We start from the raw sequence: 25,851 nt of genomic DNA on the forward strand, positions 1-25,851 counted from the left end.
ACTCCCCCCCACTGTGCACTGTAAGCCCTTTGAACACAAACCATGTGCTGTCAGTGCTTATACCATTAAACTCCAAGGGCTATTAGTGTTTATGACAAAGAAAATAATTGGGAATTAGGCAGCCCAATGGATCTTTTCCAGTTCTTTGAAAGCTAATACCTCAAGCTCTTAAGAGTGTGCAGAGATGAGTTTCAGAGTCTTTGTTTACTGGAGGGCCTCCTCCAATTGCTATCCTTGGCCCATCCATCTGGGGTTCACGTGGGCATCTCCATTCCCACACTGCCCCCTTCCTGACTGTACAAGCAAGAGTCCCATAGAAGACCACCTTTGTCAGTGATCTGTCATTCCTTCCCTGATGTCAGTTGCCTTTTTTTTTTTTTTTTTAGATCCTCCCTGATGAACTGAAATCTGGCACCAGGCACACCATTTGTCTATACTCAGGCCTTCCCAGGCCTATCTTATTTTGGCATCTTTTCTTTGGCTTTAAAGACATTGCTGGTTTCCTGGAACAAGAAGGATCCTAAACACTTATCTCTCAAAACAATGTCCCTTGGAAGTCCTAACTTTATTTCTTCCTGCTTTGAATCTTTCTTCTGGGTTTTGTTTGTTTGTTTGTTTTGGGGTTGAGTAAGATGATTTCCTACAAATTTCTCTGAATGGATTCTCAAGACTTTTCAAGTTCAAAGAATGTCAGGGTGGAAAGGAACATTGGAAGCTACCTCTCAGTAGAGCACCAAATGTCAAGCACTGAGGTCAGGTAATCATTCCAAGCATACTTGATCTCCCTTGCTGATGGGGATTTCACTCTCCCCTGGGGCAGTCTGAAAATTGTAGCAAGTTTACCTTCATTGCTAGCTGGGCAATCTCTCCATTCCATCATTAAGGTTCATCCAGTCGTCATCTACACACCTGGGTGCTCCACAGAACCAACCAGATCCCCTTTTACACAATGATCCAAGAGAATGCTTACAGCAGCAAGAAGGTATCCCTGATCCTTCTCCAGACTGAACCCTCTCAATACTTCTTCTAACATCTTATCTGGTGCTATCTATTTAACATCCTGTTTACTCAGGAGCTTGCAAATCTTTAGTAGAGACATTTTCCTAAGGTTAAGCTCAAGTGTCAAAGATTTCTTAGGTAAAGACTTTGGTCAGCCCCCTCCAGACACTCTCATAACCTATCTGATCCTCGGATCTTCTGTGTTTGTGACATTTCCTCATAAACTATTTCACTTCTTCATTCCCTTTCTAAGTGGCATGGATAACGCTTCCCAGGGAACTTGGGGTTCCTGCCCAATGGTGTGAACAACACAGAAATGCATGTACAGACAAGAGCAAAAAATGGCCCCCACTGTTGGGTGGCCAGTATTTATACCCACGTATTTCTTGTTACATTCAAGTTGGCCCAGTATCCAGAGAACAATAAGTATGGCACCAAAACACAATGAGCCCCTCCAACTGCATGATCCAACAGGCTCCATGCACTGCTTTTATGGGGTCTTAATTCAGGACATTAGTCCTCACTTCCCACATGAACTTGCTTCTTTCCTCATCAGAGCCCCTTTCTCATATTTTTGTCTTGGATTACATCTTTCACAAGGATAAGAACAGCCACACACAAAATTCCTTCTTAGCAACACACTGGCTAAGTCCATACTGAACTAATAGAAGTACTTTATAACTTACACTGGTCTCATTTTAAACCTCATTGCAATCCTGCAGAGTAGGTGTTACCGTCATCGTATAAATGAGGAAACTGAGGCAGAACTGGGATCTTCTAACATCTTATCTGGAGCTATCTATTTAACATCCTGTTTACTCAGCAGCTTGCAAATCTTTGGTAGAGACTGTTTTCTAAGGTTAATCTCCAAGTGTCAAATAAAGAATGAGTCATAGAGAAAAGAGTAGAGGAATCTGGTTTCTATTTCTGGCTTTACTATAAATTAACTCATGGTTGAACTCTCTGGTCCTCAGTTTACTCATTCATAAAATAAGGAGATCGAATTAGACAATCACCAAAGTTCCTTCACACTCAGCTGTCCTTTGTCTCCAGTCCTGTCTCTGCCATGTTGCTAAAATTAGGCAGAAAACATTGTTAAAATACCTTTCTTTTTTGTTTCTCATTGTTTTTTATGTTTCCCAGATTAGCTGGACAGTATTTGATCCACTGTCAAGAAAGAAAGACCATCTATTTAATAGTTTTTTAGGCAGTCATTTTCTGTAATGAGCCGATCATCTGGAAATATCAGCCACAGGGTTCGACCTATACAAGTCCTCATCCCAAGAAGGACTAGCTTTAGAGCCACATGTTCTTACAGCAGTGGTTCTCAACCCAGGGCACATCTGACAATGTCTGGAAACATATTTGGTGGTCACAACAGTGGAAGAGCTCTCACTGGCATCTGCAGGGTAGAGACCAAGGATGCTCCTAAACATCTTCCAATGCACAGGACAATTCCTACCATGAACAGTCTTCTGATACAAGATGTCAATCATGTCAAGGTTGAGAAATTTCATCTTAATGAGCAAGGTCAAAGGACAGCCCCAAACTAATTCTTCAAGCTGAACGGGTCCACATGGAAGGCCAACCAGCTGGGCACATGTCAAAGAACCAAGGGTCCAAGCATCTCTTACCTTGCAAAGAAGGAAGCAGCCACCGAGGTGCCTGTGGAAGTCTCACTGGCCACACAGGAGCCCTGTGAGGCGGGGATGCTGCAGGCCGCTGGCTTGTCTGCATTGTAGCGGTTCAGAGCTGCTTCTGTCAGGCCCTCCCGACTTGTCTCTGTCATCAGCTGGGAGATCTGACAAGGAAAATGGATGTGGAGCTCAGTACCTGTGGCTTACTGCATTTTCTGACCACTGTCAGAATCTCTCTATTTGGGTGAGAGGACTAGTAGTGTCGGGGAAGGGAGAGGGAGGCAAGTGGGAATGGGTTCGCAAGCTACCTGCATTCAGTGACATGGGGGTGCTAAGGGATTCTGCAATTCTCCAGCATGTTAGTGAGGCTATCATCTAGCTTTCATTTAAAATAATGGAATAAAATAACCCCTGACATTGCAAGTTTCATTATGTCCACCATTTGGAGGGGAAGTGAAACATGAACCATTATCACATGTTCTTTGCAGCCCAAGACCAGAATGGTACCATCAACTAATGCTGATTTCCAACCCCAAGTGGCCCCAGATGCTCTGAAATGGAGGACTGGGCTAAAGGTATATAGTTTGATTCAGGGAAAGGTAAGACTGCCTATGAAGAACCCAAGGAACTAAGCAAAATAGTTTTTGGTGGCAGTGTTTGTGGTCTGCTCTGGGAAGTTGGCAAAACAGGTGAATTTGAGAAGCAAATAAAAACAAACACCATTAACAAGAATTGCCAAAGGTCTTTATGGAGGGTTTAGATTTCTGGTTCATTAAAATAAATGGCTTTCATTTTCTTTGTAAGGATTGTGTTTATAACAGAAGTCCTAGAGGATAGCCCATTCTGTCTAAATTCCTATCATATGCTAAGAAGAACCACACTTCTGGGCGAAATGAGAATCTGGTATAGAAGAATACTGTTGGAAAGTGCTAATCTCATGACAAATGTGATAATTACAGAGGCAAAGTCTAAATGTGCTATTCGAAAAACCTGTTCTTTAAAACGTCAGTCTACTTGCAAAATGAGAAAATGTTAGTTTAAAAGAAAAGGCAACTTCTGTTTTTTTAAAAAAAAAAAAAAGTCTTGAGCCCACTCCAACCCTTATATACCAAGTAGAAAATGCTTCTAATCGCTTGGAAAATACAAGTGCAATAAAGCAAAGATCAGGAACAGTTTCCACTTTGTAACGGAGCAGGCCAGTAGGGCAGTGAAAGAATCCCATTTGTTAACCTTGGAACATAAAAACATTTGTACTTTTCATTATTAGCAGAATGGCCATTTACTCTGAGTCCCATTGACTCGAAACTTGCTCTGCTTAAATTCCTGCTCTTACTTGGAAAGCCCTGGCTCTGTTTGGCTGAAGTTCTGCCAGCGCACACTTTCTTATTCCCATTCATTCAGCGCATTGGAAAGAAACTTGACTCTCCTAAGAGAAACTGGAGAGGAGGCAGCAAAGGCAGCTGGTGGCCCGGAGGACATTCCCTGCACTCAGCAAGGGCTGCTGACTCTGCAGAGGGCCCGTGTCACCTCCTCTACACTTCCTCTGCTGCCTGTGGCAGGAAAGGAAGGCTACCCTCCTGCCATTCCCCCAGAGGAAGGAGGCCGGCCAGAGGGGGGCAGCTGAGAATATGGTTATAAATACTATTATCCACATTAATTAGTGTTTGTGGAGACTCAGGTGGTACAGGATGCCAGCCTATATAATGACCGTCCAAAACAAATCCGCAAAATCATGGCACCGTTGTTTTTTTCAAAGAGCTATAATTTGGGCGTGGGATGTGGCTCAGGGGTAGAGCACTCTCTAGCACACGTGAGGTCCTGGGTTCCATTCCCAGTACAGCCAAAAAAGGCTGGTGGCACATGTTATCCTCCAGGGACTTGGGAGGCCGAGGCAGGAGGATCACAACTTCAAAGCCAGCTTCAGCAATTTAGCAAGTCCCTAAGCAACTGAGCTAAACCCTATATCAAAATAAAAAATCAAAAGGGCTGGGGATGTGGCTAAGTGGGTAAGTGCCTGGTTAAAAAAAAAAAAAATCTACAATCTAAGGCACACATCTGATCTTGACACACAATGATATATTTGAAAAAAGTCAGTAAGCCAGGAAGTGAGTGTGCTTTGCAATTAGTGACACCTTAGACACTTTAGTGGGTGTTTTCATCCGGTCTGTTGCTTGTGTCATTTTCCTTTCATCACTGTATTTCCAATCTGAAGTATGGGGAGGAAAAAATAGGATTCTTCTGTCTCAGTACGTATTATTGTCCTTAAAGGTGCCCAGCAAACCCAGAGAGAAGCCAGCATGTGTGTGAGGAATGGGAAGGTGCCTCACAGGAGCACAGGCTTCCGCATGGTTCCAGACTCCGGGAGTCTGGCCCAGGATGGATATGAACATCCTGCGGGATCATTATTTTTCAAAAATGCCACTCGGCAAATGAATTTCAAGGCATCAGTTTCCTCCAGAGAGAGCTACTGGTTATCTTGGGCCAAGCAAGATTGGCTCTTCTAAAGAATTGGGAATTTATGGGCATGGGACATTGGATTCTCAAGCCCACAAGTAGGATGATCCAGTCATTGACTGCTTTTAGAAGTTAGCATAATGGAAGGCCCAAGAGTTACGATGGGTCTACAAGATCATTGTCTTCCAGTTCTTCTCTTTAGGTATCTGAGGACTGGAGGAGTGATCTGCCAAGTCATGCCAGTGCTCCTCCCTCCTCCCTTCTAGCTGACCCCGCTCTTTCCAATTAAAAATATAAATATATTCTCCTTCCTTCTAATTTAAAAAAAAAAGCATATAGGAAAAAAGTCAAATGATAATAAAACATGTGCAAGTGTATCCGCTACCATCATTAACAAATATTAACTTTTTTTTTTTTTTATCTTGGAAGATAACCAAACACATAAAATTGAAATTGAAAAGCCCATGCCTCTGTGTGAGGCGCCTTGCCAATCCCCACACACGGCCTAGTGGTTTACAGGGCACCTTCAAGGACAGCTGATCTGCACTGAGGCCGAGGAATTCCATCCCCATCTCTCCAGACTTGGGATGAGAAATACAGTAGTGAAAAGGCAACATCACACACAGAAGACTGGGCGAGAGGCCCCTCCAGAGTCCATAAGGTGTCAAAAAACGGCACAACACACTCATTTGCTGGTTGACTCTCCTCACAGGTCATTGTGCATCAACATCAGATGTGTGACTCAGATAATAGCTTCTAATGTAAAAGTCACATGGCCCACCCTGCCCCTTTCCAGACACAGCCAGAATCACGTTCGTATCCTTTTCTGTGCACTCACACCCGCCCCCACCCACCCACCCAGGAATCAGACTGAGCTCATTTCGTAGTTTATTTTGAGTGGTCTCTACAAATTTTGTTCTGCTTGTTTCACAATGCAGAGATGGCATACCCTGAGACGCCTACTTCTATAGACTCTTATCACCTAAAATTCATGTTCTCTTTTGTACTTCCATGGACTATCTCCATCTGGGATTACAAATTTTCATAAATAATACACAACATTTTGGCTACAGCAACTGCTAATTTATCTCCCCCTCATTCTGCATTCTAGGACCCTGGCCTCCCCCAAGGTCCTCAAACACACTTCCTGCTCTTCCTGCCACAGGGCCTATGCACATGCTTTTGCTCTCTGGAATAGGTCAAATTTTCTTTCAGTGTCTGAGCTTTGGATTATACTATGCATCCAATAATAAATCATTTTTTTCTTACTTTGCAGCATCATTTAGGCCTAGGGCTGTTTTGCCTACCACTGCATCCTCAGGTTAGCACAATGCCTGGCATACAAAGATACTCAAAACATGTTTATGGTATAACTCTAAGCTATTGATATTTTCTACTGCTCACATTTATTTGATTAAGTCTTCTCTTAACTAAGAATACATTTTTTTTTTAAATTTCATTGTTTTGAACACTTGCCTAGCAAGCATGAGGCTCTGGGCTCTATCCTCAACACCACAAATTAAAAAAAAAAAACAACAAAAAAACATTTTTCTTTTTCTATTTTGTTGGACTATTAGAATATGACAATACTTTCCCCAACTCTATCGCTGCTGCCCAAGTGAAGTAGATTTGTTCTACTATGTGATAGTTCAAGGATGGAGTGCTGCCCCACCGTTTTTTGCAGTGTTGGGGATCAAACACACATGCTAGGCCAGTGCTCTACCACTGAGCTCCTCCCCCAGCCGTTTCTTTTCCGTCCACTAGTTCAGTTGTTCACTCATTCATATGAATAACTACACATTGGGTATTTGGTAGTGCCAGACACTCTGGCAGGCAAAGGTGCAAACATTTCTAGGCATCTCTGATATCTTCAATATTTACTTCTTCCTTTTTAAAAAAATTTTCTCTTGCAAGTTGTGTACAGTTTCCTGGCAGTCAATATCTATCTTGCTCAAATGTACACTACAGGACAGCTGGCCAAAAGCAACTTCTGTTACCTCTGCTTAGCTCATCTTTATAAAGAGGAGAGGAGCAGGGCTTGCTCTCAGTAGAAGCAGCTACAGATGCTTTAATTTAACAATTAACATAGTCTCTGTTCCAGATAATCAGTGACAGAGAAAGAGCTTTGTTGCCAAATAAGCTCTCATCCTTCACCCATTTACTGGGATGTAGGCTTCTGAGTGCTGGGTTCTGATGGATAACTTCTTACCAGGATATTGTCTTGCTTGTCACCAAGATACTTGTCACCAAAAAATTTATTCTCACTCAACCTTGAAAACTAACCCTATGACCACATCGCAGGCTGTAACTAAATCATCCCATGAATCAAAGTAACAAAATAATTGCCACTGGGTAAGATTCAGATAGGAAAGAACTGCACTGAACCAAATTCTCTCTGTGGCTCTCTGAAACTGTGACAGCTTGTTCCTGGATTGGATGTACATGAAGGCTAACGATCTGTATTTATGACTAATATATCACCATAAAGAGATGCCCTTACATCTGTCCACCCCTTAGTTGCTGATAACCACTTCCCCTTTCTTCCATTGGAAACAGTCAATACAAAGTTGTGTAGACAGATGGGCTGCTCTTCCCATTTTACAGATGAGAATAAAAGAGGTTCAGAAGAGACACACGATTTGTCTCAGGCTCACTCAGCCAAATGGGAATAAATACAGGCCTCTGATTCCATTCTTCTTGTTTTATTTTCTTTCCTTATACCACCTGACCTCAGTTACTGAGGTTTGTTTAAAAACTTGAGGACCAGACAGATTCGGGGGATGATAGAAAATACACTTTGCTTAGTGTCTGACTTCATGAGATTGGAAACAAGGCTAGACGGAGAAACTTGTTCTAAGCCCAAGACGTGTTCCCTCTCTCCAAAATGAAGATGTGTGTGGAGAGGCACTATCTCTCTGTAACTCAATAGCAGAGAGGCTTCCACAATGTGTTTTTAGCCAAATCTTTAGGTCAAAGAGAGACTCAGAAGAGTCAAGAAGGAACAAAGGAGTCCATGTTCGCCTGCTCGTGGGGCAAGCAGTGCGGTGTCAAACCTGGGCCTGGAGGCCCGAGGAGGGAACAGGTCACTCCCAATGTGATTCTGAAGGAAAGAGTCTGGGCCCCCTGGCCTCCACCCTGGTCCTATGGTAGGGGTGAAATCTCACCCACCAGGGGGGCCTTGATTCCTCAGCCTCCCTATGCCAGAGCTGGTTCTCAGAAGTGGAATTCTGAGTGAAATTCCCTAAGAAATCCCACAGTTTTTGTTCCATGACACAGCACTCATGAGTGTTTTGGCTTCTGAATTTTCACCAGTTAGTGGGACTCCCCACATTTCAATCTATAGAAGAAGGCCCTGCTTTTGCAGCTAGGTATAATAAAGGCACTATTCTGTCTGTAAAAATCTTCCCCAAAGCCTTGGGTAATCTATTTCCAAAGGGCCCCGACCTTTCTCCAGTCATCCCAACACCTTGCATCTGGCTCCCAGGCCAGGTGTGCGGCACACATTCGGGGCAGAAGAGTGGGCTGTGGTGGATGCCCATGGGGCCCACACAGCAGTCCTAACAGGGCCACCTGCAGAAACTGGAGTCTAAGACAATGGAGCCATTTCACCAGGGAGGAAACTGAGGGTCAGAGAGCTTGTCACCTCTACAGGGAAAATAGGTAGCAAGTGGAGGAACCAAGATCAGAACCTGGATCTGTTTGAGTGGTTTTCATTCTGCACTCTGAACCCTGCTGTTCCATTTCTCTGCTTCAAACTCCCGCCCCTCCCCCCCCAACAGCTTCCTCACTCGGGCTCTTCTCACAGGCCCCTCCCTGCAGTCCACTATTCAAAAACGTTCCCAAGACGGCTGATGTCCTCAAAACTGCAGCTTCACTGCCCCATGGGGAATCCAGAGCTTCATTTTTAAAGGACTATGGCTTACCACTGCTTTGTAGGCTGCTCCTAATTTATTTCTTCTCTGGTGAGCCTAGGAAAGATATGTAATTCTTCCTGAGAAAATTCAGGTTTCCAGACCTCAAAATATCCAACCAACATATTTGAAAAACCCCAAATCTGGTGGAAAGGATTCATTATCAGGATCATGCGTATGTGCCTTCCTCCTCGTCTAAAAGCCGCAGCTGAAAACTCACTGGGCGGTCCTGATCACAGACATGGGGGGCTAGATTTTCACCACAGGATTGTTTTGGGTTTGGTTCTGATTAAAACCTGATTTTAGCTCTCCAGCTCGTTTACATGGGGTGGGGGGAATCTCACTACTTAATGGTATCTGTTACTTTCAAAACACCATTAAATCCCGCTGGGAATTTCTGGGGGCAGTGGTAAATGAAATACAGGGTGGTAATAAAAGGAGCAAGGTTGAGGGGTGAGGTTGCACACGTGTGTTTGCACAGGTGCTGACACATGTGTATGTGTGTACCTGTGGGGTCCTCCCTGTATGTGACAATCCCACATGGCACTATGGGGACAATGACAGCTGCTTCTCACAGACTACATAGAAATCATACGTCTCCATATATTTTAACCCAATCACTCTTTAAGGTTTTTGCAATGTCTCAATATGAGAAGCTCAGTACTTGTCCCCAAAGAAACAGTCAATCTTAAGTTTGGTTATGATCTTGACCCCAGACCCAGACCAAAAGACATCCGGCTCTTGCTAAGGTTGCCTCCATGTTGCAAATTGCAAACTGTGAGCCATTGACCTTTAACTCCCCCCACTAAAGAACGACTCTGAGAGCTACAGCATGTGTCAGCCTGGGGGTTCATCTTAAATGGCATTATTGACCCAGAAAGCCACCTCCCTTTGACTCTGCCAAGACAGCAGGGAACTCCAACAGTATCCATTTCCTATGTAGAGACATCTATGAACAGCAATTGCTTCCTATTCAGTCTTTAATTAACTATATTTAATGATTCAGTACTCCCCCCAAATCTCAGAAAATAGCATCTAATAACATTTTATCTTACACAATTAATATCTCACTGTCTTGGGAGTCTCTTTTACTGTTATTTGCTCCTTAGACTGATACTTAATGTTTTATGATTGTTATAGACAGTAAGTGCTCAATAAATATGCTTGATCAATCAGCATAAATCAACTCAAAATTTTCTTGAAAAAGATCAGTTTGCAGCTCATTTTTAATCCTGGGGTTGTCTGAGGAAGCTTGTATGCTGTCAATTCTTTGCTTTTAGGGAAATAAGACACTAGAATACATTTTCAAAAAGCCCACATAAACTGTAAAGGAGGGAAGTATATCTGCAAAAGAAAAGAGTAAACAAGGCATCCTCAAACCAAAGATAAAACAAACTCCAGCTGATCATGCAGATGTCCCATGGCAGATGGACAGATTATAGAAAGCTGACCACGGTGAAGAGAAACACACCTTCCTCCCACATAAGCCTTATTCAGTTTTTACTCAGATCAGAAAAAGACAGAAAAAAATTGTTTCACGTCCTCTTCTTTATGTGAGTCTTTGCTTTCATGTTAGGAATACGTCTCCATCCCCTTGTGGAGTCACTTGTGGGGCTGACTGTGAGTGCATCTGGCAGAAGGGGGCCCCAGCATGGCTCCCCCCAAGGAGCAGCTGCCACTTTGCAACCCGCCAGACTCTTCCTCCAGAGCCAAGGAGAGCAGCTATGGAGGACTCCTGCTCTTGACAGCCACGGGTACACGTCTTTTGCTTCAGTGCTTCTCCCTCTGGGGACTGAAATGCTTCATTTCACAAGTTATGTTGATTTCATCCTCGCAGGCCGAGAAACAAAAGAAATGGCCCACTTAAGAGGGAAGCGCTGGCACACTCCACCGGCGACCATTCCCTCCTCTGCAGTACCCGTGTGTGTCAGTGTCTCCTCTGGACCCTGATGCCCTCCATCCTCGATAACTGATGTCACTCAGCTCTTTTATTCCCAAACTTTCTGCTCCTGAGGTACTGGGTCACCCTGTTTGTCCCTTCACCTCGAAACCAGAACAACTCAGAACTGCAATGCCATGTTTCAAAGGCAGGGTAGGGGGCACTGCGCCTGCTTTCAGCAGGGTCTGGGAGGGGGCAAAAGCCAACATCAGCAAGACTCATTTTTGTTCAGAAGTCTCAGCAAACATTGCAGCAAGTTCACTATCTGCCGGGTTCTTTTTGCTTGAATAACATGTACGAGGGCAATACAATGAATATTCCCCTTTCTAAACATTATCTAAAAAATAACTACAGCTACCACACAGAACACACTGCATGATTCCACTTCTAGGAGGTATGTAGAATAGTCAAGTCCATAGAGATAGAAAGTAGAACGGGGGTTGCAAGGGACATGGGGAATGGGGAGTTGGTGTCCAGTCTGGAGTTTGGGTTTGGAATGACAAAGGTGCTGGAGGTATGTGGTGGTGATGGCCGCACAAGGAGAATGGACTTAAGACCACTGAACTGTAGACTCAAAACGGGTAAGATGGTCAAGTTTAGGTCATGTATATTTTAGCGCATGCGTACTCACACATGCACACAAAACAATACTAAGGAGCTAAACTCTTTTAATTTGTTCCAGGAGGTCATGCACCTGCTCTGCCATTTAGGGAGGTTATGAGGACTATGAATGAGGGCATCAGAGTCAGAGAAGATGGCCAAGAGCCTAGGGTTTTTGTCCTCCAGTGTCTCTGATGTGTCTCTGCACATGGTGTGTCTTATCTGGGGTGGTCACGTGCAAAGAGACAAGACCCCAACTAGCCCATGCCTGAGGGCTGCAGGAGTTGAGTCAGGCTGGGCCCTCCACAGAGGGAAGGAAGGGGAGGGGAAGGAAAGGGGGAGGGGAAGGAGAGGAGGAGAGCAGGCAAGCTGGGGGGATCTGGGCTGAGGAAAGCTCCCACATGAACTTGACTCTCTCATTAAACATTATTCGATTTCTTTCCACTTGTGTAAATAAAATACCATCCTTTCTTATCTTCCCTCAAGCCTGCTAAGTCACACCTGAATAGCCAGCTAACATTCTTTTCATAACCTAGTATTCCAGATCCTTCCTTAGGCGCAGGGTTTACTCTTAGACATTTAAATAAAATTAAAAATAAATAAATAAATGCAATTCATTTTCCTAGTGCTCTTGGAATGCTATCTTTGGCGCACGGGTGGTGGCTTCCTAGACTGGAAGCTTGCCCCCGGTCTAGCCCTGTCCCCACGGCTCCTATGCACACACAAATCACCTCTAAGACTCTGAGTCTGGCCTTGGGTTACACAGATAAACTCCTCCCTGGGCTGATCACCCCCTCTGTCCCCAGCCAGCCTCAACAGGCCAAGATGGGATTCGTATGTCCCAGGACTGGACGTTTGATTACCCTTATTATCTTAGCTTGGTTTGGCTATAAATTTTATTAGTGGCCATAAAATTATCCATCCACAGCATTTGACTCAGTGACCTCTTGCAAAAGAGAATTCCACAACCAGTGACACACAGGGCCTACGAGGGCTGCCTTTTCTTCCCCCTTAATTTATAGCCTCACCTTCATCAGTGTTCCGCCCTATGTGATGAGACTGAGCAAATAGAAGAGGCTGCTCAGTTTCATGAAACCCGTTATCAGGGCTTAAATCTGGCCCTTCAGCACCTGGTAACTGTTTTCTTTTATTCTTTGTTTTGCTAGAAGGTAAAAGGGCAGGGCCACCTCTCCACTTGGAAAAATGTGAGGCAAAGGGCTATCTGCATTTCTATTTTAGATTCCTCCCTTAGATTTTGCAGTTCCAACATATGCAGCCTAAGGCAGAGTTCAAATGTGTTTTTAAAAGAACCTCTTTTTTTTTCTTCTTCTTCTTCCTGGTACTAGGGATAGAACCCAGGGGGCACTTACCACTGAGCTACATCCCTAGCTCATTTTATTTTTTATTTGAGACAGAGTGTCACTAAGTTGCCCAGGCTGGCCTCAAACTTTCCATCCTCCTGCCTCAGCCTCCTGTGCAGCTGGGATCCCAGGCATGCACTATCACACCTGGCTTAAAGAATCTCTTATAAAACAAAGGCTAACGTCTAATCATCAAGTTTGCAGTATTTCTTCTACAAGCACATTTTAATTCACCTAGTAGTCATGCTCAACTGTGATACTTTGAATACTTAACCTTCAGTTATGTTTTGCAGGGTGGCTTCAGTGATATATTCAAGGACATATAAATATTCAAGGAGTCCAGTTGATGTGAAAGAGAACTTCAGCCTGAGAGACCTTTAAGGAAGAAACATCAGGTGCCCTCATGGATCAACATTTTAATAATGATCATTTTGAGTGCTTGTCATGAGCTATGTTACAGGCATTGCCACATTTAACCCCAACAACCCTATGAAGTTGGCATCACTGTTATCAAACTGTCAGTCATGTGGAGCAGGGACCGCTTTGGGGCTTGGTTCCCTTCTCTCCTTTAGTTTACACTGTGGGGATTGGGCCCATCATCATCTAAAGAATGTACAGCTCCCTAACTATGGCTACCCCCTGCAGGAGATGGCTAACGGCCAACAATCTGATAAAGAAAAAAGGGATCATTTGAATAATTTCTCAATATGCACTAAAAGGCTCTCTCTACCCAGTGTTTTGTGACTTTTATGATCAAATGAAAATAAAGTCAAATGGTCTGAATCTTAATGTAATTTATTTCATTGCCAATTTGCAACTGAGCAAACTCAGGCTGAAGAATCAAGAGGAAATCACAAGTCTAGTCACCTCAGCCCCGACATCAGGGTCAGACAAGAGGCTGTTTCCAGGTCAGCTCCCAAAACCTGGGAGGAGAAACCCCTTTCTTAATATTCTCAATCACTTGGGTCTGCTCTTCTATGGGGGAAGGTTACCAAGGTTTTTCACCCACAAATGGTCGACTGAGCCCCAGGAAGCATGTCCTGACTATTCTTCCCAACACTGAATGATCAAAGCCTCCATACATTCCTCAAACCTGTCATTAGGATACCAGAGCATCTGTTTTAATGTGGGGGTCCATTTTGGTGTTGAGGATTGGCTTGTGCAATGCTAGGCACACCCTCTATCACTGAGCTAACCACCCCCCAGCCACTCTTTCATTTTGTAACTGTCTGTCTGTCCCCAGTCTCTCTCCCTAACAGGAGAGTAGGTCCTTATGAATCAGGGAATGTGTATGTCTATTCTCCTCACTATTAACAGCCCAGGACAGTGTCTAGATATGGGAAATATCTAATAAATTACATTAATGCCTTAATTAACAAATACATGCACATGCAAGTGAACTTAATCTAGCTGGTTTGGAATTGCTGGAATTTTATTTGTTTTAAGCGATGAATGGTTATTTTCACCTGGTTTTAAAAAATTATGGGCACAGAAATCTTTCTTTAATTAAGTACTTCAGCACATACTGAGCTCAATACAGTGTTGAGTGGCTGAAGTGGGGGAGAGAAAGGGAAAACAAGAAAGAGAGAGAGAGAGAAAAGGACAAAAATAAAAAGAAGGATTTTTTTTTCTCTGCTCTGCCCCGACCCACCTGTATTATAACCACTAAGGTAGGATGCTCCAATTGGAGTCAGATGGACCAAACTGAATAATCAGTGTCTTCCCAGTGCCTGGCAAAGGGTATGACAGGTATCAGGAAGGAGAAGAAAGAAACCCCCATGCAAGGATGAAAACAGGAGAGGGGAGGTCAGTAATTTTTCCTCTCCAAGAGCTTTAGTGTGAGCATGTGACAGCCATGGCTGGAGAGCAGGAATTCTCTGGAATATGGAGCCAGGGATCAAAGAATACAGTTTCCAGGAACATTCAAGCCCAGAGGCTGATGGCCCACCCCTCTGCCCCAGTTTTTCTTTATACTATACTTAAATTTCAGAGTCATCCTCTTTCCCTTTTCCATTAAAAAAACAAAAACAAAAACAAAAAACAGTCCTAGCCTTTGAAGAAAGGGCTTGGACTCTCTGAATATCTGAATACTTGCTTTATGTTCCTTTTGCAGAACAGCATTGTTTATTAGTTATGCTGCTAAGGGTAAACACAATAAGATTAAGAAACTGAACATTAGATTAGCTGGAACTGATGTAGCATTTAATTCTAATACAGATCCTGGCCTTTTCCATCTACGTTTAATCTGGTATTTTTTCCCCCTCTGGATGAAGGGCATCATCATGCATCTCTAAGAGGTCATCTCTTCCCAGGGTCTATGTCACTATTCTTCATTGAAATCTTGGGTAATTCTTGAAAATTTTTTCAAGGCAGTGCATTGTGATCTGGAACTTACAAGGTGCATTCCTTGTAGGCATCATCCCACTTCCTCATATTTGTTTTAAATTCTTGTGCAAAAACATAATGAGGGGTCTGTAGACAACACTGGGCTGTAAGTGCAGAATGGCCAGTGAAGTGAATGCCTAGGCAACCTTGCATTCGGGACAAAGGCAAGAAATAGTACTGGACACTTAACAATAACGTATATGCATGCAACACACATGTGCATGCACGAACACGCACACGCACATACATACACCCCAGATGATGCAAGGGATGGCAGAAAGGAGAGCCCATACAAGACACAGGGGTGAATGAGGTCTGTGTTTACTGGAGCCCAAACACCAGAAACCAGGACAGCACAGTTCTACAGGGCTCAGATCAGCCAGGGAAAGTGTTTTTCCTTGTTTGGGTTTCTTCAAAGAAACTGACAGTGCTGGGCCTGGCTCTAGATCCCATGATTTTCTCTGCTCTGCCCCCACCCACCTGCATCATAACCACTAAGGTAAGATGCTCCAATTGGAGGCAGGACGGACCAAACTGAATGATCAGTGTCTTCCCAGTGTCTGGCAAAGGGTATGACAGGTATCAGGCTCTCTGCAAATGCTGCATTGAAGAAGAACTAATTCTGGGCTTGGCTCTGTTGGAACAACATAGGAGGCTTTCGGAAAGTCATTTCCCCTCTCTTAGCCCTGATTTTCCCAGTGAAGAGAACTTGAGTGTCTGGGATAAAATGAGATAATGCAGCCAAATGTGCCCTGTGGTTCTGAAAGTCATAACCCCAAATATAAAACAGGAACATTTAGAAACATCCTTATTATATCTTTAAAATATGTCCCTAACTTAACATTCAAGTGAACTTTATGAGAACTCTTACAAACATGTCTATGACAAACAAAAACACTCCCCACCACTGCCCTAAATAACTGACGTTGAACAAGGAATTGATGTAGTTCAGCGTCAGCTCATTGTCCCAGAGTAATGTACTGGTTTATATGGCTCCAGTTTTGACTTAATCTCGTATTTTCTGTTTATTGACTACAAAAATGCCACATTCTACACAATCCAGGAAAAAAAAATGGATCTGGAAAAGCCCTTAGATGTAGTCTAGGATAGGACAGCAGAAATTCTAAAGAGGTTGAAAATTTCAGTAATACAGTGGCGTATCAGTCACTATAGTTTAGCTAGGCCATGGGCTCAGTTTTACCCAGATGACCCACTGTGGAACCCTTAATACCTCTCTGCATCTTAGCTTCCAAAATCAGAGGTACATCATAAGGAATATTAGCTACAAACACTCTCAAATATCCTCCTTGTCAAATAAAAATGGCATGAGAGTCAAAATCAATGCTTTAAAATTCTCTTTGCAAACTTGCACACAAGTAGGCAAGCATTCGTAAGCTGACCTTAAACAGTCTGTTGAAGATGTCTGGAATTGTTCTATGTAATCCCCATCTGAGTTTAGAATCCCTTCCTCTACAAAACTGGGATTTAAGCTTTCACACTATTCCCACACATCCAGAGAACAGCTCATCAGAGTTGCTTACTAGGAAGCTCTGGATCATTAATCGTAATCAGGATTGATTCTAATCTTGTCACCAAACCCATGATATTTTGCAGCTGATGGTATTCTAAATAGGGTCACTTAGTGGATTTGGATTATTAATAAAATATATTTATTTACATGTGTTTTTGCCATTTTGCATTTCATTAATAAAAATAACATTAAGAATGCTTTAGATATTTAATGATATGTGGGGATTCCCTAACTCCTTCCTTCACCCCAAGTACTCAATTTTAGGAATATTTAAAAATCTTACCCCTCACGAGTTATAAAACAAAATTCCCAAGTTAATATTTTGTCTTTGTCCAACTTCAAGTCTATACAATTTTAACAGCATTCCCCCACACTGATTTTTGCGTAATTAGCAGAGACAAAGATTTTCTGTGTGAGTTGACACCAGACAATTGTAAAGTCTCATCATGTCTTTGCTAAATAAATATTCTTCTTCTTTTTTTCCTGTTGTGGTTGTAACATTCCATCCAGTGTCCTAATTTCTTCACTTGGTGGTTCCACTCAAATTTCTTCTCTGTTCATCTAAGATGTTGCTTTTTCTCTTCTATTGTGTATGCTATGGCTTTCCCCAAAGCTCAGCTATACTTTCCACTTGTTGGAACTTTATAATATGGGTCAGGCCTCGCAAAGTCAATACCAACTAACTTATTGTGAGCATATCTAACTAGACTCCCTGAGCTAACAAATCAGAGCCAGCAAGATTGGCATTCCCCAACACCTCAGGGACCACAGCCAGCATGCTTTATTCTCAAACAGAGTTGGACCTGGGAGTTCATCTCTTCCATATCTGCCCTTTTGTTACAAACCTTGAGTCCCTGGAGTCTGCTATTTAAAACAGAGCTGATCTTTTGGGATTCTTGTCTTTCATACACACTTGAAAAGCTATTCATCTAATCCTGAGTTAAAAGACTCTCAAGCTGCATTTTAAAAAATCCATCTTGTTGCAAGTTCCCCAAACTGAATTATTCTCTTAACAATCTTTTGAGAGAAAGCAACACCTTAGCTAAGTCTGTTGTTTCCTTACCCCCCATCCCCAGACCATGATTCTATTCTTATCTCAAAGTGACTTGAAAGTCTGAGGCACTTCCATATATGTAGGGCAATCATGCAAACAGGGCCAAGTTTTCAGATCCTGAGGCTGGAATCAACCAGGCCATCTCTGAAAGAAGCTGATGACCCAAAATGGCAATTTCCAATACAGATTGGGAACTCACAACACTCATATCAACTCTTTGTTAGTGCAGACAGCAACATCTCCATTTTGGAAGGTCAGTTCCATGAGGGCAAAAAATAAATCTTGCTTTTTGGAGTAACTCTAATGACCCAGAATAGTCCTCTTGGTGTTAAGTATTAAAAACAATGCCATTAAGAATTTGTACAGGGCTCACCACCAGCAGAATCATAAAACATCACCAAGAGTGAAAAGACACGTACGTACCCATTTTGTAGGTAGCTGAGGATGTAGTTGATTTTATTCCCTGAAGCCTGAGATGAGGCCAAAATAAACACACACACACACACACACACACACACACACACACACACACACACACACACCTAAATTGTCCTTCCAACAGGGAGCAAACTCAAACAATATCTCTGAGAAAGAATGAAAACTACTCCTCTTGAGGGGAAGGAACACTAAGAAATATCATTTAAAATATTCAAAGACACATCTGAGAATCAGTTACAGGCCCACTGAGTAAATAGGTACAACAAAGAACTTCAATTTAGATTAGTCCTAAAAGGAATATAGCCAAAAAGTGGGATTGGAAGTTTTGAAGGCACCTTTCTTCTCTAGACCTGTAAGAACAATCCAAGTACACAAGCTGACCACAGTGACTCTGGCATACAACTTCTTAAAGGAGGAGATGGGCCAGATGCCTGGGAAACTCTTCTCAAAAGCATAAGTTTTTTGGCCCAATGCAAGGGTACACATCTGTAATCCCAGTGGCTCAGGAGACTGAGGCAGGAGGATCATGAATTCAAAGCCAGCCTCAGCAAATGTGAGGCACTAAGCAACTCAGTGAGACCCTGCCTCTAAATAAAATACAAAATAGGGCTGGGGATGTGGCTCAGTGGGCGAGCGCCCTTGAGTTCAATGCACAGTACCCCCACCTCCCACTCAAAAAAAAGGTCTGAGGTTTTTTTTTTTTATGTATAAAGGCTTCTAATGCTAGAACTTAAACTAGCATAACCCTATAATCAAAGGTTGTAATTTCATTAATGTCTCGGACAGAACTTAGCCCAGAATGAACCTGGCACATCATGCATGCCCATCTTCTCAGCTGATTTCTGTCTAAGGCAGCCTTCAGCGATAACATATCTATGACAATCGTGTCTTTCATTTTTCAAGTTCATTCAATTTAAAATATTTTGTGTTATTGTCCCCTGAGAACATTTACACATGTCAAATCCAATCTCCTATTTGTTGGTTCAGGAATCATGCTTGCTTGATGATCCGTTTTTATTGGGAAGGAAAAGGCAGTATTTAGGAAAGTGCTTTATCTTCAAATTCTGAGAGGGGCGACTTTTCTCTAATCCAGGTCACCGTGGGGATCCTTTGCCACATTCAAGGGTCAAACATAAAAAGGCAGTAATGGGAATGAGAGGCGTGGGTTCTCTGTCCTTGGAGCCTGCCAAACCCTGCAGACAGGAGGGACTCAGATGAAGGCACCCCGGTTTAAAGGAACTTTGTTCTGTTTGTGCTTTGTTTAAATCCCAGAGTGGGAGATGACCCACAATAAGCCACTTGAACCTTTTTTTCTCTGTAATTCTCCAGTTGAAATACAGTATGTGGGAGTTCTTTCAATAGTAGTTATGCAGGCCTTTTCAGAGACTAAATTTGAATACTCCACAGTTGGGACTTGGAGCTGCCCAACAACAGCTTGAAAAAACTAATGGCACCTCTCACCAGCCTTGCCCTCCTTCATTTTTGGCGGGCCTTCTGGGGCCTCCCAACCTTCCCAGCCCACTGCCAGAAGCCCCCGCCCTCCGAGACCCGCCCCTCTTCCCTGTGGACTGCTGCTATTTGCCATTGCTTATCTATTGGAAGCTGGAGTAATAAGAACAAACTCAGCTAAACTAAATTGGTCCTTTGTTTGCCATTATCATAAAAATTTTATGTAGGAACTAATAAAAACATGCTTTACGTGCACAGTTACATGGGTTTGCTCAGGCAATAATATCCAGCAAGTTATATCCATAAATCCAGTTATAGACACTTAGGAATAAATATTTTATCTTTACCAATGTTTCTGTTTATTGAAAGGAAGGTGTGAACACAGAGTTGTATGGCTGATCTGTGATTTTTAAGGGCCCTTAAGTCCCCTGCAGGCTTCTCTGTGAGACCAGAAAGGTCCTTTCAGAAATGTCTGGGTAATTTTCCCAATTCTTTAGCTTCTTGAAAATTCTATATTAATCAGACCTCCTACCCATGTAAATGGAAAGCATTTTAACAAAAGCATTTAAAAATTAGTCATTTTTGAAATGAGTTCAGGATTTTCTTCAAAATTGTTAAGGCAAACAAAAAGGCTCCATTCTCTTCCCAACTGGGACCTTGGGGGCAGATTTACAATAGATTTAATTAAAGAAGGCTGAATGAAACCCAAATCCAACAACAACAACAACAAACAGGATCATTGGATATTTAGCTTTCCCTTCAGTAATTCACTGTAAAATACATGGAATGAGTTGAGGTTTTTTATTCTATATTTTCTTTCCTTCTAGGGGGTGAGCTTTCCAATAGACATATAATGGGAGCCACAAACGCAAGCCTCACATGTTTCTTTGAATTTTCTAGTAGCCACATTTAAAAAGTGTAACGAGCGAGCTAAAATTAATAACATCTTATTTAATCTAGTATATCAAAAAATATCATCATTTCAACATGTAATCACTATTTTAAAACTTCCTACATTCTTTTTCACAGACCAAATCTTTGAAATCTAACATGCATTTTATGCTTACACCATAATTCATTTCAGACTAGCTGCATCTCAAGTGCTTAACACCCAGGTGTGCCTGGTAGCCACCACTACATAACACATATCTAAAGAATCTTCAACTAGTCAAGGGAAATGTGATTTCAAACTAATTTCACTATCTCTGTGACTTTTTTGGTTTTGTTTTTTGTTTTTGGTGGTATTGGGGAGTAGGATCTCATGCAAGGTAGGCAAGCACTGTATCACTAAGCCACAACCCCAAGCCTCTCTGTGACTATTTTATACTCTGTGGGCACACCTTCCTCAGGTTATACTTATGCATTCAGAATGTTATGAACTCAGAAAATATTTAAATAAAATTAAATTAAAATCATGTTATTTTAAAAGTCCATGGGGGGGCGGTCTATAATTTATTGTTAAATAAGTAAAGGTAAAATAAATGGAATGTAAAAGTTGAAAAGAAGAAATACTTAGGAGAGTCAAAAAGAAAGGCTTTATCGAGAGTTACCAGAGGTGGATTAGAAAAGGTTACAGATCTGCCTTTCTCCCAGCCTCTGCAGCTTCTCAAATGCAGCCCACAGTGAAGTCCCTTCCATATAAAATTATACTTTCAGAACATGAGAAGCCATTTTCTTTACATTTAACTTTTTTTTCCCCTAAAGAAACTATGTACCAGACTTCTGTGACCTTTTTTTAAAATGGCATCTTCTATTACTCTTGCATTATCCCCCCTCCCCCTTTTTTTTAGAGTAGACTCTAAGGAAGACCTTCATAAAGGGCATTTTGAAAGTCAGGAATTGTAGGGAGAAAGTAAGGGACAGAGTGTTGGTACTGTAAGTAACTCTGATGTTTATTTTCTTGAAGTAATCTTTGGCAAATTATTCGGCTTCTCTGTGATTGCAACAATTCTAGGTCTGTATTATGTTTTGCAAGTGTTAGGCACATTTTTACTTGATGTGTTATTATATTTAATAATGCATATTGATGCGTGTGAAGCAAGTAGTTCTGTAGGGCAGGGACCAGAATTGCTGAATATACCCTTTACTGAGCTAACCAAAGCACTGCCTGCATAGAAATGCTTAATTACCACATGTGTTGCTGTTGAATCATAAAATGCATGTGTAAGTGCTGAGATAAGGACTCTGGGTAAATGTAAGGTATTTCTGTTTCTAGATTTATAAGAATCTGTTGGTTTAATATAAAACAAAGATTTTTTAAATGATCTGTTCTCTCTTCAAGGATAAAGGAGAGTCCTTCTTTTATTTATTTATTTATTTGTTTATTCTGATTTGTTGTACATGACAGCAGAATTCATTTCAATTCATAGTACACATACACAGCACAATTTTTCATGTCTCTGGGTTGTACACAAAGTAGAATCACACCATTCGTGTCTTCATACATGTACTTAGGGTAATGATGTCTTCTTGACAGTAGATCAGACTGACAGCAGGAGTTTGAGAAAGATCCTAAAGGATCTGATCTGCTTCGATGTGTTTTAAACTACATAAAGACAATCATGTGTAAAAGGCACACCTCCAAATCCCTCACCCTCCTCCCTCCCAACCTACATATGAAAACACTTTCCACAGAAAGGAAGGGGCATGGACTCCATAGAATATAACCCTGGTTTTCAAGGGAATGAAAGGATAATTGTAAGTGAAATATGCCCTAAGATCAGAAGTATTTCTATTTAATGATTTAGAATAAGTTACTAAAATGACCAAGAACTAATATTGTGACTGCTAAAAGATCTTCAAAAAGAGATATGATGATTAAATGCAATCTGATCCTGGAATGGACCCTGTACTAGAGGGGAAGGAATGCTATAAAAAGGAAATTATTGGGTCAAATGGGGAAAAAAAATGGAGTATGGATGATAGATTATTAAAAGGTATCCATCAATGTTAATTTTACTGAAGTTGATCCCATATCCCAGGAAATATGCACTGAAGTATTTAAGGATATAAATCATGGTGTATACATCTCACTCTCATATGGTTCAGAAAAGTATTAGTGGGTAACTGGGTACAGGGAATAAGGTGTCCTTTATACTTTTTATTTTTTTAGATGACCTTTATACTTTATATATTTTTATTCTTGCAACTTTTCTGTAAGTTAAAATTTATTTCAGAAAATATGTATGTACACATGGATGTACACATATGTATGATCATGTGTATATTCTAATTCTCTTGGAAGTGGATAAAAATGGTGGGAAAAAAATTTCTTTCAAGCCAAATGTCCCCTTTAGGACTACAAAGGATAATTCCATATCTTTTCTACCTAATGTCCACTCTAGAATTTAATGTAGAAGATGTCAAGTAAGGATTGGTTCACCTCTAGCAGAAGACTTGCCTCTCATCAACCCATAGCTACACTAAGAGCCTGAGTCTCTCTGCCTGACCTCTCTCTAAAAGAAGCAGGGTTTGGGGCATATCAACCAAATGTCGGCCTCCTCCTCTTATTTCCATAGAGAGATATGCATCTTCCCTGTTCATGGTTCAAGTAATCCTTACAGTGGCCCTGAAAGCTGTTAAGACTTCCAAGAGGAGACGACCTCAGGCTCCATGATCCCTGGCTGCCCACACCATCCCCCAGCAACCAGGATTATTTTATCAAGGGTCAAGGCACCTATAGGAATCACCTGGGTCACAGGGTAAAGAAACTGGTTTGTGAAGGTATTTTTATTGCCTTTCCTCTTCTCACCCCCATTGACTTTGAAACAACTTAATCCTTCAGTTTAACATGGAAACTTCCAAACAGAAGACAATTATGGAGGCCAACAAATCCATCTCTGTTCTCTGATGCAGGCTATTTTTCAGGGTGCTTAGTCTCTTTTGGGATTTCCCACATGGGAGGCTCCCTACTTCACAAGGTAATAGATCCCATTATTGGAGAGCTCTGATTGATTGTTAGAAAGTTATTTGTGAGTCAAGCAGAAACTTGTCTCCTTTGGGACCTCTTCCATATTCCTTGATAGAGCAGGTACATAGAAAAGTTGGGGATGAATCAACCAATCAATAGACATTAGGTGTTATTCTGTTCTCAAGAATAGTAAAAAATTATGCCTATTTTCTCTTCGAACTATAGTGTCTCAAATATTTGAAGACACATTCATGTTCTATTTCCTCTTTTTTTTTTTTTAAGGAGAGAGTGAGAGAGAGAGAATTTTTAATATTTATTTTCCAGTTCTCGGTGGACACAATATCTTTGTTAGTATGTGGTGCTGAGGATCGAACCTGGGTCGCACGCATGCCAGGCGAGTGCGCTACCGCTTGAGCCACATCCCCAGCCCTCTCTTTCCTCTTATTCAGCCTAAAATCCTCCATTCCCCTAATCGTGCCTCATATTACATCATTTTAGTTTTTATTATTTATTACTTAGGATAGAACCAGTGTCTTGCATATGTTAAGTGAAGGGATCTTCTGTCACTGGGCTTCACCCCCAGCTCCTACACAGCTTTTAAAATATGGTTAATTATTGTCATCGGCCTTCCTTCACCCATTTACAAGCATTCATTCATTCAGTTATTTGATTTCTTTCTAAAAAGGATTTGTAGGTTTTTAAAGATAAAGTAAAATTAATAAAACAGATATGAACACAAGGAAAACAGGATTGAGTGGAGAAGCCTAACATGCCAAACAAGAAGTTTGTATTTCTTCTAATGATTGGTTTCAAACTTGATTCTAATATTCCTGGCACAAAGGTAAACAGGGAAACATGAACTTCATGACTCCTTATTAAAAGGATGAAAAAGATAGGTTTCTCAAGGAAGCACAAGATTAGTCCCCCCAATAATGCATAGCCAGTGTCTATTCTCACATTTCACAGCAAATACTAAAGCAAAATTCAAATAGTTGTTTCTTATCATCATTTATAATGAAGGTGTAAAGGCATAAGATTAAAATCACATTTCAGGGTAATTATAAAAAGGTTTAAGTTGATTTCATTTAACTGTATAAATATTTTCTTCAGTATTTTAACTTTACTCAAAGATGTAATTTAAGGAGAGGCAAGTGTGGTGTGCACACCTGTAATCCCACTTACTAGGGATGCTGAGTCAGAAGGATCTCAAGTTCAAAACCAGCTGGAAAGCATAGCAAAAACTGTCTCAAAAAAATCATAAGTAATTTGTTAATCATCCTTTAAAGGATTGTCTCTTAACAAAACAGCTTCCATCCTGAGATTTTGAGTACCAGAAAGAAAAATATTCCAAGATTATTGTCTGTTGTAAGAGTATGAAGTATATTGATCCCATATTTTTAATTAAAGTGGGTTCATAAATAAATTTTGGAAACTAGATACATAAAAGGTAAAGTTCTTATTTTGTTGTAAAAAGAAGGACCCTAAAGAGAGATATCACAATCCAGCTGTCAAACAGAAATAAGTCCCAGGGTACTTACTCATAAAGCCAGGATTTTCTGCAGGACATTGTTTTGGGAGGGCAAACTGTCACAGTTGTTAATTTTTACAACACCACTGCTAGGTAAAAATTGTTTCCTCTGTTCTACAGATTAAGAGGCTGAGGCCCAGAGAAGTTTGCCAAAGGTTACAGAGCTGGAAATAGCAGAGGAAGGATATAAATGTCAGGCTGTCTGGCTCCAAATTTTGTCCTTTGATCACTGTATCACCTTCCTCCATTGCACTTGCAGCGTGGTGAATAAACTCAACGTCGTATTGGTAAATAGATATGACTTTGGAGCTTTGGGGACTCCTCAAGCTGCCCCAGAGTAAAGCCAAGTTGAGGTAATGATATACTGGTAAAGATTTTAAAATGAACTTTCCTTGAAAAAATGCACCAATTTGTAACATTTACTTACTTCCAAGGTATAAACTCTCATGTGGCATATGTGAGGACTTCAGCACACCACTGCATCTAGAGGACATGTCCCAGCAATAGTGCTGTAGCTTGGCTCTTGATTGTCCCCCAAAGTCCCACATGTTAAAGGTGTGATCTCAAAAAAAAAAAAAAAAGTGTGATCTCCTCCAGCCCATGGCACTAGAGAGAGGTAGGGCCTGATGGAAGGAAGTTAGGTCATTAGGAGTGT

The 25,851-nt window shown here is 41.5% G+C and overlaps 1 protein-coding gene across 1 annotated transcript in view; it reads right to left on the minus strand.

Moving 5' to 3' along the window:
• The window catches only part of Kif26b (kinesin family member 26B), a 483,473-nt gene that overhangs the window by 261,506 nt on the left and 196,116 nt on the right, over nt 1-25,851 (minus strand). The window contains exon 4 of the mRNA XM_040278703.2: nt 2,634-2,800. Within this exon, the coding sequence (XP_040134637.2) occupies nt 2,634-2,800 (167 nt within the window). The remainder of the gene's footprint in view (nt 1-2,633; nt 2,801-25,851) is intronic.

Source organism: Ictidomys tridecemlineatus, chromosome 10, assembly GCF_052094955.1.
Source record: "Ictidomys tridecemlineatus isolate mIctTri1 chromosome 10, mIctTri1.hap1, whole genome shotgun sequence".
Lineage (NCBI taxonomy): Eukaryota > Metazoa > Chordata > Mammalia > Rodentia > Sciuridae > Ictidomys > Ictidomys tridecemlineatus.